This window comes from Bidens hawaiensis, unplaced genomic scaffold, assembly GCF_021521415.1.
Source record: "Bidens hawaiensis isolate Kalapana, Puna unplaced genomic scaffold, B.hawaiensis_p1.1 tig00014910_1, whole genome shotgun sequence".
NCBI lineage: Eukaryota > Viridiplantae > Streptophyta > Magnoliopsida > Asterales > Asteraceae > Bidens > Bidens hawaiensis.
In genome coordinates this window covers 352,932-369,579 of record NW_027492323.1, presented here as the reverse complement: position 1 = coordinate 369,579, position 16,648 = coordinate 352,932, and the positions used below count along the sequence as shown (strand labels likewise).

General features: G+C 43.6%; 1 protein-coding gene across 1 annotated transcript; it reads left to right on the top strand.

Annotated features, from left to right (window-relative positions):
• Positions 1-1,928: 1,928 nt before the first annotated feature.
• Positions 1,929-3,228, top strand: LOC143548110 (UPF0481 protein At3g47200-like). The gene has a single exon (XM_077039364.1). It carries the CDS (start codon positions 1,948-1,950, stop codon positions 3,226-3,228), a length of 1,281 nt encoding a protein of 426 aa, XP_076895479.1. The 5' UTR covers positions 1,929-1,947.
• Positions 3,229-16,648: the final 13,420 nt, after the last annotated feature.

Below are 16,648 nucleotides of genomic sequence, written 5' to 3'. Positions count from 1 at the left end.
ATATTAATTATTAACTTTCTTACAATAAATAAAATTTAAATCCAAATATACATATATAAATATTAAAAAAATGAATAATGTACAACAACCCCCGTAATACGGGGGATAAAATCTAGTTAATCTATAATTATATATATTTAGTTAAGGAAAAGTGAATATGGGGCTGTTAAGCACCTAACCTTACATGTGAAACCATCAAAACTACGTAGTTTTGGTTAAAAGGTTTCTAAAAATACTGATTTTATTCTTTTCTTAATTCTTTTTACTCTCCATCAGTTTATCAAATTTAGAGTAAGCCTGATTCTTAATTTATCATCATCCATGAAAACAATAAAAAATAAAACTCTCTATTAATACTGAAGAAATTGAATTCTCATGTCACAAAACTATTCTTGGTTTTCAAGTGAATTGGTTTTTGTTGTTTTCCAATACGAATGAAGGAGGTGAAAGTTACTTTCACACCACTCCCATCTTGCTAATATAATATATATTTAATCATATCATCTTCATCTTCTTGACAAATTATTTTTGGGTTTTACTTTTAAATGCTTTCATCTACCATGACGAATTATGAGTAGAGGTTTTCTGTAAGTTTGATAAACTCATGGAAAGGAAAAAGAATTAAAGAAAGAATAAAATAAGTATTTTTAGAAACCTTTTAACCAAAACTACGTAGTTTTGATGGTTTCACATGTATGGTTAGGTGCTTAACAGCCCCATATTCACTTTTCCCATTTAGTTATCCATAGCATTATTCAATTATATTATTAGTTTCTAAGAGAAAGACTGTCTTCTTTAATTTCCATTGTTTCTTCTATGTTTTTTTTTCTCTGTCACTGGTTTCTTCTTTTGCATCACATGCTATTCTTTTAACTTTCCCTTAATGGTTTCTCCTTTTAATTCCTAAGATTCTTCACTTCCATCAATAATTTTATTAAGTAGAAACATTTGATATTGCTTTTTAAATTAGTTAAGTTAAAACAAATATTCCAGGTAAGTTTCATATATAAGATATTGCATTTGAACTGAATTCACACTAATTATCCAATGTCACAAATAAAGTTGTCATGGTAGTTTATATAGCTATGTAGACTATATTGGCAACAAATACTATATCAAATAAACAATTGAAGGTAACACTAACCCCTTAAAGGTACCTATATACCCTGCAAAAGTCTATACTGCATGTCAACAATAAGGCAAGACACAAAACAAAGACAAAATCTACCCACTGTTTAAAAGTCTATAACCTTAGTCTAACATCTCCAAGAGCTCTTGTTATTCATAAGTCTCTCCATAACCTTTTAATATTTGGGCAATTAGGTCGTATGTCCTGACTCTCCACATCGATAACACATTTTCCATTCTGGACATTGCTCGACAATGTGCACATCCTTTCCACATTTGAATCAAGGGAAAGATCCTACCCTACACTTTCCTTTTGTGAATTTTATCGCACTTATATCTGGTCTTTTTCTTATCTTCCACTCTCTTCTTTGACGCAGTATCATTCATTTTTCATTCCCATTTTTTAAAAGATTATTGAAGCATCTTCCCTGTCAAAGGATATCAAGGCCGTTATGGCTTCGGAGTTAACTGCTTCTTGGAATGTTTTTTCCAGGTTTTTTTACTACTTTCATGGTGTTAACTGTTTGCACTTAAAATGTGACGTAACTATTGTTATTATCTATTTTTTTTCTGGCATTTAAGGATTAACACTGTGGTAATTTTAATATAGAATTGATTTATAAATATTATATAATACCAGGCGCCTCGCCTATGTGATGGCTTTGCCTCACTCCTCGGCTTCAAGGACCTAAGCGCCTCACGCTTTTAAAAACCAAGCGACCAATATATATAAAAGATAGTTCTTGGTTAATCTAGTAGTGACTTTCCTATGTTTTCTTTATTGACCAGGAATCAAAGCTAACATTTCCACTGGCAAATATGGAAGCGGGGCTTGGAGATGTAGAAATTACCGTCCAAAGTCTTCTTGATTGTTTGAAAAAGAAAAGTCAGCCTAAACAGTTCGCACCATCAATTCACAGGGTTGGTAGTATCCTTAAAGATCACAACACAAGTTCTTACAAACCTCGGATAGTCTCTATTGGACCTCTTCACAGAGAAGATGAAAACTTGAAAGCAGGTGAAGTAGAAAAAGTCAATCATGTATTCAGTCTATTGAGCCGTTTAGATTCGACACATGACGAGACATTGCAAGCGTGTACGCAGAAGGTGAATGCTTCAATAGACCAAATCAGGTCTTGTTATGCTGAGACAATAAGCTACAATAACATTGAACTTACCAAAATGATGGTTATCGATGGTTGCTTCATACTCGAATACTTGTACCGGGCTACGAAACCTAAAGAATCAAATTTGGGAAACATGACGTTTGTACAGTTTACAATTTTTGACCTGGTGCTGCTAGAAAACCAAATCCCCTTCCTTGTTCTTCAACATATCTTTGACTGCACTATCTCAAAATTTGATCAAACAGCCTCTCTTATTAATATGATCCATCCAATTCTAGAGCATGTCAACCCGTTTGCAGAACACAAACTTAAGACCAGCTCAAATACTACTCATCATCATATTCTTGGCCTTCTGCATGAATGTTTCCAGTATGAAAATGATACGTCATTAGAATTACTAAAACCAAGAGTTCCCTCGGCCGTAGAACTAGACAGGGCAGGGGTGAACTTTAAGCGTGCCCAACATACAGAATGGCCATTGATGATGAAAGTGAAATCACGTAGGCTTCCATGTTTTTCTTTCTCTTGGGGTAAGCCTACTCTCACAATGCCAGTATTGTGGATTACTGATTCCACTGAGTTGGTTTTAAGAAACCTCATCGCGTATGAGCAGTATTCTGATGCATTTGGATATATTACATCATATGCCTATGCCATAGATATGCTAATCGATACTCAAGAGGACATCGCGAAGCTGGTAGAATCAAAAGTCCTTGTTAACTATATAGGCTCAAACGAAGAGGCCGCAGACATGATAAACAACTTATGCAAAGATGTTTGCTTTATAGATTTTTTTTACTCGAAGCAGTGGGTGGAAATGAATCGCCACTACAATAGTTACTGGTCCAGAAATCTTGCATGGTTGAGGCGTAACTATTTCATCAATCCATGGAATAGCATTTCTCTAGTTGCTGCAATCATTCTGTTCACTCTTACCTTGGTTCAGACCATCTTTACCGTTAACCCTGCCTGAAGCGAGTAATTTGTGAGTGATCCCTATTGGCTTAACTTCTTTCATTGTGAGTTTTATCTTATAATTTGTGAGTGATCGATTTCAAACTTGAGAATTTAATATTTAAAAATTAACTATCACCCTCATGTCATTGAACCATATAGTCAATAGCATTATGTTTAAGTATTTGACAAGTGATAATGTAACAAGTGAACAACTAATGATGATCTTATTAAACATAAACATTCGCATGCAAATGTATGCCTTTTATAAGAATACAATTAATCAAATAGTCATACACAATAACATGCTCTAATGAGAGAATGAAAACCAAAATGGCAAATACATTTATGATTTATGTCACATCAATCTTAACTTTCTAGAAAAATTCCTCTAAACAGATATTTCAGATAACATATAATAATATTAAATTACAAATCATTTTGTCACCTTTTTTTTTAAACGGCAATTTTATAATAAGATATTTTGTCACTTCAAAATATAAATTAATTGAAAAAAGTGCCCCCAATGTGGTGTGCCCACATAATAATCAAGGTTTGTCGTCTTTCTAACTCTTGGCCCGTACAATAATACCAACCCAAACAACCAACCATTGGATTAAACTCAAAGTTTAATATCAACCGTCAATCTGCACGTAATAATCCACCAACGCACACGTGGGTCCCACCCATCACTTTCCTCCACTCGGAAATTAACACCTGTGGGTAAAGCGCGTCGGCTGTTCATCGGTTTGAATGCAATCGATGGGTTGGCTCGGTTACAAACCTCAGGTTCGGAGTATGAACTGACTCAACAGTCAACATGGAGCGACCACCATCAAAGTAACTGAAAAGTATTAAAAAAAAAAACTCATCAATATAGGTTCTTCAAATTTCCAAATAGATTCTAAACAATCATATTAAACATATAAACTCAACATCATTCAGAAACTAAGATGTAAAAGTGTAAAACAATTAAACAAATAACCTATGACTCTACTAAGTAATAAGTATTAACCTGTTATGGCGTTACCTGTTTAGTGACAGCCGCAGTGCCGTTCTGAGCACGGACCTCGGCGACGCAAAGGGCATGATGTTCTACTCCTATGTATAATTCATGATGTTCTACTCAATATGTACTAACTCATCATATTCTAAGCACCATGTTTAATTTCATATGCTCTACTCACTATATGTTACAGTTCATGATTTCTTCACTGTATTTTAGCTTATAATGTTCTACTCATTGTGTTTTAGTTCATGGTGTTCTTCACAGAATCCAAGTTTATATTGTTCGTGGATGTTCATTGTGTAGATGCTCTTCATGGTTCTATGTACTCATTGTCTTTTACTTCATGACATTCTTCACTTTGTTTTTTCATGATGCTGATGTTCGTTTTAGTTCATAGTTTATATTGTTCATGAATGATTATTGTGTGTTTTGTTTATGATATTGTTCATGGATGTTCAATGCATTTTAGTTCTTTTGCGTTATGGTGATTAAAGGAGGACCTAAGAGACAAAATTAGCATATTGTGTTTAAGTTCGTGATATTGTTCATGGATGTTCACTGCGTTATAATTCTTTTGTGTTATTATGATTAAAAGATGACTCTAATTATGCAATTAGTTGGCTAAAAATCCTACATTTAAATATTACCAGATTTATATCTCGAACTAAAGGCTAGTTTTCAATTTTGAAACGAAAAGTTATTGAATAAAAACCTGATGCAATTTAACTTTCATTTAATATAAACAATTAATAGGTTTGATCAAATGACTAGAAGTCTAGAATCTCTTCATAGCCTTTTTTTGACATTATGATCTTTTAACTTAACGCACATAACGCATAGACACACGCATACACATGACACACACACGAAAGTTAGTTGTTTTCATGTGGCCTAATGGGAAGGTACCAATTGGACTTATAGCGCGATAACGCCGTTCATGAATCTTGTAATTGTACGCACTTGTTTTTTGTTTTTTGTTTAATGGTGATGACCATACAAGATGTTTACCTTGGAATGTTTGAACATAGGATCTTTGAATATCACCACAGTGTCATCTTGTGATGACTTATGATTGTATGTATAATGGAAAGTTGCCATGTGAAACAATAGTACGAAAACACTTTTCACGAATCTTATATTTGTATGTATATAAATCTATTAAAAAGTGTTTTTACTTAATTTGTGTACGAACGATTCATACAAAAAAAGAAAAACAATATTTTCATGAGCCTGTGTCCTGTGAGGCCTTCCTACGCTCACCAACTCCTTACATTACATATCCCAGACTTCTAAAAATAGAAATCTAGACTACTATAAGTTTAGTCACTGATCAATACCATAATCTGATGGTAACAAAATAGTTGGCATACAATATCTCTGAGTCAACAACTAAGCATCTCACTCCACCTCCGAGAGTGACCAGCCGACGGTCCGGCTACCGTCACCCTTTCTGACAACAGCACAACGGTCCAACCTCCTTGTTGCTTCTGGTCAGACTTGATTTTGAATCTGTTGACAGGTAACTCTAACCTCTTTGTTAATTTTGTAAACCGAATATTTAAATTGAATTCAATGCTGATTGAAGAAACACTAAGTGACCCCGGGCAGATTACGGATAATCTGGGGGTTAAATAGATGTTTCCCACGAGGGTTATGTCCGGCAAAGATGGTTGTTCTTCTGATGACCTGCAAAATAGACACCGTGAGCTCGTCACTGAGAAGGGGGGGGGGGGTACCTCCTTGTGACCACCCTCCGGCATGAGAATCAGACTAGATTGCTCTTGAATATAAGTGTATATTAAAAGAAATGACTAAAGCAGATATATGAGATAAGATGATAATAAGATATGATACCGTTCCAAGGTGTTGGAGTATTTATAGCCGAAGGTAGGTGTCCAAGCAGGTACAGCCAGCTGTATAATATTCCTTTTCTACCAACTGTGGGCTACGCACGTGCCATGCTGGTGGTTGGTGGGTAGGCAGCGGCTGATAGTGACATGGCCGGCTGTGTACTATTCCTTTTCCACCAACTGCAGGCTATGTACGTGCCACGACAGGGGTTGGTGAGTAGGCAGCGGCTGATAGTGACATTAAGTACTAGAGCGTGCTCCTCGTCGTACTGTTGTCAGTGAGTTGTCGCAGCTTTGGTCAGATCTTTTGTCCATACCTTGGCAGGTACAGTACAAAAGATCCTCCAGTAGCGTACGGACTGGCTCATTTGGACGGGAGTATTCCCGACTTTGCTCATTCCTTCTTCAGGTGACATTACTGAATTATTTGAGAGTTAGTGCCTTGTGCGAGTAGCCTTGTTGTTAGTGCGGGTAGCCTTCCCTGATGGCTAGTATCCGCAGCTGCGGGAACAGGCGGAGTACGTCACCATTGGGAGGCTTTTCCTGCGGGAACAGCTTGCGTACTGCGCGTAAGGACGTCATCTCTCTGAGCGTGGTGGGTCCTGCAGATCCAGTTGGTCTTTGCGCAGACGTCCCTCTTTAAGGTGAGTCTTGCGTGTCCAACTGCGCAGACGTCCCTCTTCGAGGTGAGTCTTGCGGGTCCAACTGGGCTCTGCTGGGACCTACCTCTTCAAGTCCCCCCAGTCCAATGTTCTTCTCATGAATTGTTAATAAGTGAGGTGAACTTTTGGACTTAAGCAAGGGGTTTTGAAAAGGGTTTAGTTTTAAGGTTCTCCGCGGGGTTCTTCCCGCGGGTTTCCTAATGTCACGTGCAGAATTTCCCACTGTTCTGCTTGATCTTTGGGTATGATGCGGGTAGGTGTGTAACCTCCTCGCAAGTCGGGAGCGTTGAGTTTCACTTGTGTAGATTCTCCACGGGGTTTTGGTAGTTTTAAACATAGTGATCAATTATGTTAAACAACCAATTCCATCTTGGAGCTTCCAACAATCTAGTTCTCAACGTTCCCGCTATGCGGGGATGTTATATCCCTTTCCGCAAGCATGGCACGTGGGCGCGAAGTTTACGGCGCGCGTCCCGTCAACAGCTGTTGCCAGCTTGCTTTTTCCACGTGTCATAGTTTCATTGCACCTGCGCTTTTCTCTCTCTCCCGCATTAAATTCATCGCATTTATTGCGATGAGTATATAAAGGGAGGAGAGGATGCGTCTCAACTCACAGTTTCACTTCTTCTTTTAAGCGATTTCCGGCGAATACTCTAACTTTTGTCGAGCATTCTCCTGAAATCGTTCTTTTTTCCATCTTCCAAAACATGTCTTCCATTCGTGATCCTGAGGCTACTGCTGAGGAGTCCGAGGTATACACCGAGAACCCGATGTCCGCGTCTGATAAGGACGATAAGAGTACTGCTGGCGAGTGCTAGTGTGCTCTTTCCGTTGACCTGTACCAGTACATCATCAAGAAGTTCATGCTCGAGCCTTTCGAGCCTGAGTTTCCTGAGTCTCACCAGACGGTGTACGATGCCCCCAAGGGCAAGATAGGAGTGTATGCTGCATTCTTCATCTATGGGAATCTCAGGTTCCCATTGACGAAGTTTGTGTACCGTGTTTTGGAGAAACACGGTGTACATTTGACGGAGGTGCACCCGATGGCGATCTCAAAGGTTCGCCACTTTGAATGGGTGTGCCACATTCTGGGCGTTGAGCCCCGCGTCGACCGCCTGATGACCTTCTACTCCTGGAGGTGCATCCAGGGCTGGTACACCTTGATCACTCGGATCAAGGGTTTGAAGATCTGTGCTACCGAGCGCAGTCTTCGGTCTTGGAAGCGGGAGTTCTTCTACATCTCTGCCCGTGTCGTCCCCATTGCGATGACATTCAAAAACGGGAGGGCACTCCCGAACCTTCACGCCTCCAACTACCAGGAGGCGGAATGGTTTACCAAGATCTCCCGGATCCAGACTCCGGTTTACCGCTTTGCGGAGTCTGGGATGGTGATGCTCGGGATGAGCCGGGTATGGAAGGATGCTGGGGCAGAGGCGCCACAGATTCCCATCATCCTCGAATACGGTTTGAACTCTATCCCTTACGGTATGCTTCATATCTTTTTGCTGATTTAGGGTTTTTCTTCTGACTGTTTCTGTTTATTTTCAGAGGGGAACAACTTGCAGTCGCTTCTGCAACCGCGTGAGAGCGGTGGTCCCGCTCGGCTGGGTACTCGTGCTCTCGACGAGAACGAGTTGCCCATCTTGGAGCAAACGGCGGATCGGTTTGTGGAGGTCTACCCGCTAGGCCACGAAATTCTGAGCGCCACGCGGCCAGGTACGGGTTTCATTAACCCTCGCCCTCTTCATCCCCAAACCTCTGCTGGAATTTCTCTAATTTTGTCATCTTCTGATGGGGAATCCGCAGACGGTCCTTTCTTCCTGAGGAAGAAGAAAGCTGCCGGCGTGAAGGGCAAGGCGAAGGTTGCCTCCACTGCCGATCAGGGGAACCGGTCTGACTCGGAGACCGAAAGTGAGGAGGCGGCGGGGAACCCTGGTGGTGGTGAGACAACTGTCCCGGAGGTTGAGACAGCTATCACCTCCGATCCGCCCAGTACGACGACGGTGACCGGCGTGAAGAGGCCGGCTCCATCGGGTTCGTCCCCGCCTGTCAGAACCTTCAAGCTCAAGAAAACTCGTAAGTGTAAATTAATCTTACCCGCAATTCTTTCCGCCATTGTATTTAATATCTTGTCTTCATGCAGGCGTGGATGCAACCGCATTCCAGAGTGGAGCGGGGAGGAGCGTTTCTGGACCCATGACGGTAGGTTTGGTCAATCTACCCGAGGCGATGACCCAGGCGGCTGCGCCTGTTTGCAACATTGGTTCAGTTGCTCATCCCGTTGAGGCAACTGTTCCAACTGTAACGTCCTCTCCGTCGGCTGTCAGTGCCATATTCACTGCATCCTTCACTGAGCCGGCGGTGATTGTTTCTGCGGGTTCCTCCGCAGCGGCGGCCACGGTTGTGAGTTCACCTCCAGTGAGTTCACCTCCGATGGTCTCTACCGTGGCGGCTTCAACCGTGCCTCCGGCACCGGCGACTACCTCGTCCCCGGCCGGTTCAGTAGGTATGTTCAGGGTTGGGGCTTCTAGCCAATCTCTGCCTCCTTCCCATCTGCCTGACCTCTTGGATGGATATCCCTTAGGTTCGGGTGATGGGTTTGGCGGCTACCGGCCTGTTGTCGACCCTACAGGTGCGTAGGGTTATTTTGGCCCTTTTTTTATCATCTTTTCATAACTGTTTTTTTGTTTTTACAGTGTCGGATTCCAATGAGGTGTATGTTCCACGGTGGAACATCCGCCGAGGAACAACCCTTCGGACGGCTGTGGACTGTGTCGAGTGGGCGCGTCACGCCGCCCCAAGTGGTGCGTTGGGGGAAGCTATGTCTAGCTACCAGGAGGGTAGGCTGACGAACGAGCTTCGGATACTCCTTGCCCGGATGCAGCCGCGCGTCGAGTTGCTTTGTCGTGAAAACGACAAGTTAAAGACGGCGCGTAGCCAGGAAGTGGCTCAGGCGCGGGCTATCCGGGAGGAGAACAGGAGACTTTCCGCCGTTGCTGCGGAGAAGGAAAAGGCCTTCCAGGCCCTCGAGGTTGAAGTTCAGGCCCGTCTCAAGGCCCGTTCCAAGGCTACCCAAGCTGTTAACGAACAGCTTCGGTTGGCTAAGGAAACTGCGCGGAACGCGACCGAGAGGGCCACCAAGGCTGAAGCTGTTGCTGAGCCTCTGCGCGCTGAGAATGAGGAGCTTAAAGCCAAACTAGAGAGGCTCCAGCAGGCTCATGATGCCTTGGCCATGGAAGATGCCAAGAAGCTCCAAGAGATCTTGGACCAGAGGGGCATGCTTGACCACACTGAGCGTAAGCTGAAGGGCGTTGAAGAGGCTGCAGCTAAAGATGTGTTGCTTGCCAACCTTACTAAAAACGAAGCCGAACGCGCCCGTGATGAAGCTCAAGCTGCCCTCCAGGAGGCTCTGGTCACCAAGGAGTGGCTTCTACGAGAAGCGTTGTCGCAGGTATGCGCAGCTTCATAATGTCTTTACGCTTTTCTTTATACTTAGAAAAGTTTGATATATTTTTTCTTGTTGTAGGTTGTGCATCGGATCTTCACGAACACATCTTATGACGATGCCATGAGCGCATCCCTCAACGCTTCTCATGAGGATGGGGAAAAGGCTGGTTTCTTGCTTGGTCTGGGGTTTGTTGAGAAGGGCATCCCGCCGTCCAACTTCCCTCTTTATGACGTGGACACTGAAGCTGCCTATGACCAAGCAGTGAATCAGTATGCTGCCTTCCCGCATCCGGTGGTGGAGAAGGTGAACGAAATTGCTGCTGCTGATGATGGGCTAACCATTCTCAAGACTTTCCTTGAACCGCCACAGCCAACTGATGGTGCGGGTACAAGTGGGTTTGGAGGGAGTGGTCCTAAAGTTTGAACCTTGAGATCCCTTCCCACCGTTAGGATAGATTTATATTTCTGTAGGCAGGTAGATACCTGGCCATTCTTGTAATGTTTGAATTTTGTATGAAATATAAATGTTTGTGCGGGTAGGACCGCCACTTTCACTGGATGACTTGCTTTATAAACGTTATATGACTTGCTCATGCATATTATAATTTAATTTGGCACTTGTTTTGCCTCATAAACAATATATGATTCGCTCGTGCATACTTTAGTTTAACTTAGCAATTTTCCAAGTGTTTTGAATAAGTTAACCGTTCGACGCGTGGTTGTCAATAGGTTAGTGTTCAGTTTCCTCTATCATGATTGTGCGGGTAGGACCGTCACTTTCATTTAGTGGGATGACCAATCTTCACCCATAACTGACCTGCGTGAAGGTTTTCCTCATCTTTCCCTTAGAAATTTCTGCCGTTTTTTGTGTTTATGCGGGTTTTACCGCCGTCCACACGCAACGACTTCCCCACTTATTTATGCGGTGAATACCGGCATATCAATGTTTTGAATAAGTTTAACCTTTCGACGCGCGGTTGTCAATAAGTTAATGTTCAGTTTCCTCTATCATGATTGTGCGGGTAGGACCGGCACTTTCGTTTAGTGGGATGACCAAACTTTACCTATAAGTGACTTGCGTGAAGGTTGTCCTCATCTCTTAGAAATTTTTGCCTTTTTTTGTGTTTATGCGGGTTTTGCCGCCGTCCACACGCAACGACTTACTTCCCCACTTATTTATGCGGTGAATACCGGCATATCAGTGTGGAAAGTTCATAAGTATAAATGTAAGACCATCAACGTCAATGTGATAAGGAGAATCATTTCCATTAGAAGTGGCTCTGGGCCTTCTCTTTAAAAGTTTGGAATTGATCTACATGGAGCCTGTGTAATTGAGCTCCCTTCCATGTTCTTGGGATGGGAGTGTCATCGAGCCTTTCGAGCCGATATGCACTTGGTTCGGAATCTCGTTGTTTACGCAGTATGTAGTCTCCAACATTGAAGCTGCAGTTTCATTCGTGTTTTCCCCAACTGGGGTTCTACACGCATTAGCCTGCTCAGCGTTCGTTACGCCACAAGGTGCGTGAGTTTCCCATCTCTGACAAATGCTTCGACGACGTCCTTCAAGTCTGAGCATTCCTCGGTGGTGTGGCCTTTTGTCCTGTGGAAGTCACAGGGTTTGCTTTGATCAGCGTTTGGACGCTGTCGGATAATTGGAGCCTTTGGCCATGGGAGCCTCTCGGTGGCGAATATCTCGGTGACGCTTTTGGTGAGTGGCGTCCATCTGGAGTTCCGGTTCGACGACTGCATGTTATCCTTTCCGCCTAACCGAGGGTGTGAGCCGGATGAGGTGTCAAAGTTTACCCTTGACTGCCAAATACCTAGCTTCCTCTTTTTGTTTAGTCGGACGGTAAGGACGTTGTTTTCTCTTGTTTTCTGAGTGTAGAGGTTTGTGTTCTGGGGGAGATCTCTACCCAGTTGCTTTTCCGTTTCCGCGAAGCGTTTAGCTGCTGTCATGATGGCATCCCATGTGGATGGCATGCCGTCTTTACCCGTCAATGTGCGGATAAGCTATGGATATTCGGCGCCTTGGATGAAAGCTGCGCGAACAAGATCCTCTCTTATGGTACCCAGACTCAGCTTCTTTGAGTTGAAGCGAGTGATGAAGTCTAGTAAAGACTCATCTTCCTCTCGGATGCAGTTGAGGATCGTCCATTGCTCTTCGGTATACTTTCTTTGTTGACTGAAGTGTTGGATGAACTTGTGTTGGAAGTCCGCCCAATCGTAGATGTGGTGGACCGGTAGACGGTCGAACCACGCTCTAGCCGCTCCAACCAGCGTCATCTGGAACATATAACACCACGTGGGTTCCGTCCAGTTGCTGACGGTTGCCCCCGCTATGAATCTGTTCAAATGATCGTCTGGGTCGGATATACCATCATAAGTGCCGATGTTGGGCATCTGCTTGGCACTCCTCGGGGCGATTGCTTCCGTAATGTCCCTCGCAAACTTGGACGTTCCCGCATTTGCAACAGTTGGTCTAAAGGTTTTAGAGAAGTCACGTGGGTTTCCACCCGCGTTTTTTGGTTTGAAGGTTTCTCCAAAATTCCTTCTCGGTTGGAAGTCCGTTTCCTTACGCTTCCCTTTCGCCCTATGGCGAGGGTTTGCGTCGCTGTCGGATTCCTCCCGATCATCGTCCCAGTATTCGCACTCATTGCTCATGTTGAGCTGTTGTCGAGTGCTTCCGAATTCGTCAGCCTGTTGGAGTGAACGTAAGCGTTCGTCCAACTCGGCTTGGAATTCCCTCTGATGTGCTTCCGCCCACGCTTTAACTTGATCAAGTGTTTGGCGGGGGAGCCTCGTCTGTTGTCTCTCCAACTGGGTATCGGTGAATCCTAGTGAAGGATTGTTTACTGCACTTTCCCCGGCTTGGGTAACCGGGGTAGTGTTCGTAAAATTTGTGTACTCGCCGGTGTTCCCCCCAGTAGCTGGGGTTGTGGTTACCAGGGTTTCTTGGTCAGGGCTGGCCTTGGCACCGGAGTAACCTTAACCATCTTTCCAGAAGTTTTGAAAAAACTGAAAAAGAATTAGTTCTAGCTTTTATGCACGGATGGCGCCAATGAAGAAACACTAAGTGACCCCGAGCAGATTACGGATAATCTGGGGGTTAAATAGATGTTTCCCACGAGGGTTATGTCCGGCTAAGATGGTTGTTCTTCTGATGACCTGCAAAACAGACACCGTGAGCTCGTCACAGAGAAGGGGGGGGGTACCTCCTTGTGACCACCCTCCGGCGTGAGAATCAGACTAGATTGCTCTTGAATATAAGTGTATATTAAGAGAAATGACTAGAGCAGATATATGAGATAAGATGATAATAAGATATGATACCGTTCCAAGGTGTTGGAGTATTTATAGCCGAAGGTAGGTGTCCAAGCAGGAACATCCAGCTGTATAATATTCCTTTTCTACCAACTGTGGGCTACGCACGTGCCATGCTGGTGGTTGGTGGGTAGGCAGCGGCTGATAGTGACATGGCCGGCTGTGTACTATTCCTTTTCCACCAACTGCAGGCTATGTACGTGCCACGACAGGGGTTGGTGAGTAGGCAGCGGCTGATAGTGACATTATGTACTAGAGCGTGCTCCTCGTCGTACTGTTGTCAGTGAGTTGTCGCAGCTTTGGTCAGATCTTTTGTCCATACCTTGGCAGGTACAGTACAAAAGATCCTCCAGTAGCGTACAGACTGGCTCATTTGGGCGGGAGTATTCCCGGCTTTGCTCATTCCTTCTTCAGGTGACATTACTGAATTATTTGAGAGTTAGTGTCTTGTGCGTGTAGCCTTGCTGTTAGTGCGGGTAGCCTTCCCTGATGGCTAGTATCCGCAGCTGCGGGAACAGGCGGAGTACGTCACCATTGGGAGGCTTTTCCTGCGGGAACAGCTTGCGTACTGCGCGTAAGGACGTCATCTCTCTGAGCGTGGTGGGTCCTGCAGATCCAGTTGGTCTTTGCGCAGACGTCCCTCTTTAAGGTGAGTCTTGCGTGTCCAACTGCGCAGACGTCCCTCTTCGAGGTGAGTCTTGCGGGTCCAACTGGGCTCTGCTGGGACCTACCACTTCACTGATATTGCTTTCTATTTCTCATTAAACTCAAAACGACTACAATAAAGTGACAGACAAACGGGCAACAAGCTGCGCCGCAACCCTATTTTGAATTTGTGATTTTGAGTTTATTTCAATGTCATATTTAGCCTATTTTCTTATTATCAATATCTACTGGCGTCTTGCACTTCCCTAAAGAGCCTATGATTTATGTTTTCTGGTGTAATTATCTTTCTTATTTATCTGTATTCAGACCCACACCGACATCGAACCGGCCGTCTTACCGGATCACAGGTCGGACGTGTCAAAGGTCGAACCAGATGACGTAATATATAATATTTTTTATAATAACTACAATAAATTTTTTAATATAATGGAACTTGAAAGTTAAAAATACACATCTTAAAATGTTATTCCATTCAATCCAGTGCTTTAATTCTTTCTTTTCCGATTACCATCCATGACGAACAAAGAAGGAGATGCGAGCGACTCCAAGCCTACGGCCAGGTTCAAGTCTCCATCCAACGTATTCGGTTACAAACATCCAAACTAAGATCAGAACCCTTAATGGAACAAAAGTAACATATTTTTGTTGAACTTAATTGTTCAAACTTCATGTCACTGCATACAAAGTTTTAGATCACATTTCCGGATGTCAACCTTCGCGAACGTATATGTATATATAACGTGTATGTAGTATAAAACAACATACAGGCCGTATAAACATACGCGCCGTGTATGTTCTTGTATATATATAGGAAATCTTTTTTACGGGGGTCGAAAGTTTTGTTAAATTGATTGCATTATATATTAAAAGTTTTCAGTTCGTTGATGCTGGGTTGGGTCGGCCGGGTCGGTCGGGTTGGGTCACATAGTATAAAATAAAACCAAGTTAAATTATAAATACATAGCACAATTACATCAATCGAGAGTTCACCAACACGACATGGCTTCAAGCCGAGGCGTAAAACCGCACCGATTTACGTATGCGATAAAATATGAATAACGACATAATTTTTTATCCTTGAATTAATAAGTATTAAAAGGATTTTATGTGGTCTAAATCTCTAATTCAAGTTCTTTTAGCATTTATACAAGATGCAAAATACTATTTAGCTATACATATTGAATACGACTCGAAATTTTTATAGAACTGAAGAGGTAGGTCCCAGCCGAGCCCAGTTGGACCCGCAAGACTCACCTTGAAGAGAGACGTCTGCGCAGAAACCAACTGGATCCGCAGGACCAACCATGCTCAGAGACGTGACGTCCTTACGCGCAGTACGCAAGCTGTTCCCGCAGGAAATGCCTCCCAATGGTGAAGTACTCTGCCTGTTCCCGCAGCTGCGGATACAAGCCATCAGGGAAGGCCACCCGCGCTGCAAGGCTACACGCACAAGGCACTTAGCTCTCAATCACTCAGTGTCACCTGAAGTAATGAGCAAAGCCGGGAACAATCCCGCACAAAGGCGGGAGGGGGAATACTCCCGCCCAAAAGCCAGTCCGTACGATACGGGAAGATCTTCTGTACTGTACCTGACGAGGTATGGGCAAAAGATCTGACTAAAGATACGACAGCTTATTGACAACAGTATGGCGAGCAGCATGCTCTTGTACTGTATGTCACTATTAGCCGCTGCCTACTCACCAACTCCTGTCATACCACGTGCATAGCCGGCAGTTGGTGGAAAAGGAATAGTACACAGCAGGCCTGGTCAATGTCAGCCGTTGCCTACCCACCAACTACCAGCAGGGCACGTTCGTAGGCCACAGTTGGTAGAACAGGAATACTATTCAGCCGGCCACACCTCCTTGGAAACCTACCTTCGGCTATAAATACCCCAAATGGTATGATCATCTCATCTTATCATATCTTATCACATTATCATCATATTATACCTGATATCTGCTCTAGCAATCTCTTAATATACATTTATATTTAAAGAGCAATCTAGTCTGATTCTCACGCCGGAGGGTGGTCACAATGAGGAACCCCCCCCCTTCTCAGTGACGAGCTCACGGTGTCTGTTTTGCAGGTTATCAGAAGAACCATCTTTGCCGGGTCTAACCCCTCGTGGGAAACATCTATCTAACCCCCAGGTTATCCGTAATCTACCCGGGGTCCGGTTAGTGTTTCTTCATTGGCGCCATCCGTGCATAAAAGCTAGAACTTCATTTCTTTTCAGTTTTTTCAAACTTTTGGAAAGATGGTTAAAGAAACTCCGGTAACCACAACCCCAGCTACTGGGGAGAATACCGGCTACACAGTCTTTACAAACACTACCCCGGTTACTCAAGCCGGGGCAAGTGAAGTAAATTTTACGAACACTACCCCAATTACCCAAGCTGGGGCAAGTGCAGTAAATAATCGCTCACTGGGATTCACCGATACCCAGTTAGAGAAACGAACAAGACTCCCCCGCCAAACACT

Excerpts from the sequence above, each read along its gene's own strand:
- LOC143548110 (XM_077039364.1), top strand. The coding sequence starts at position 1,948 with ATGGAAGCGGGGCTTGGAGATGTAGAAATTACCGTCCAAAGTCTTCTT.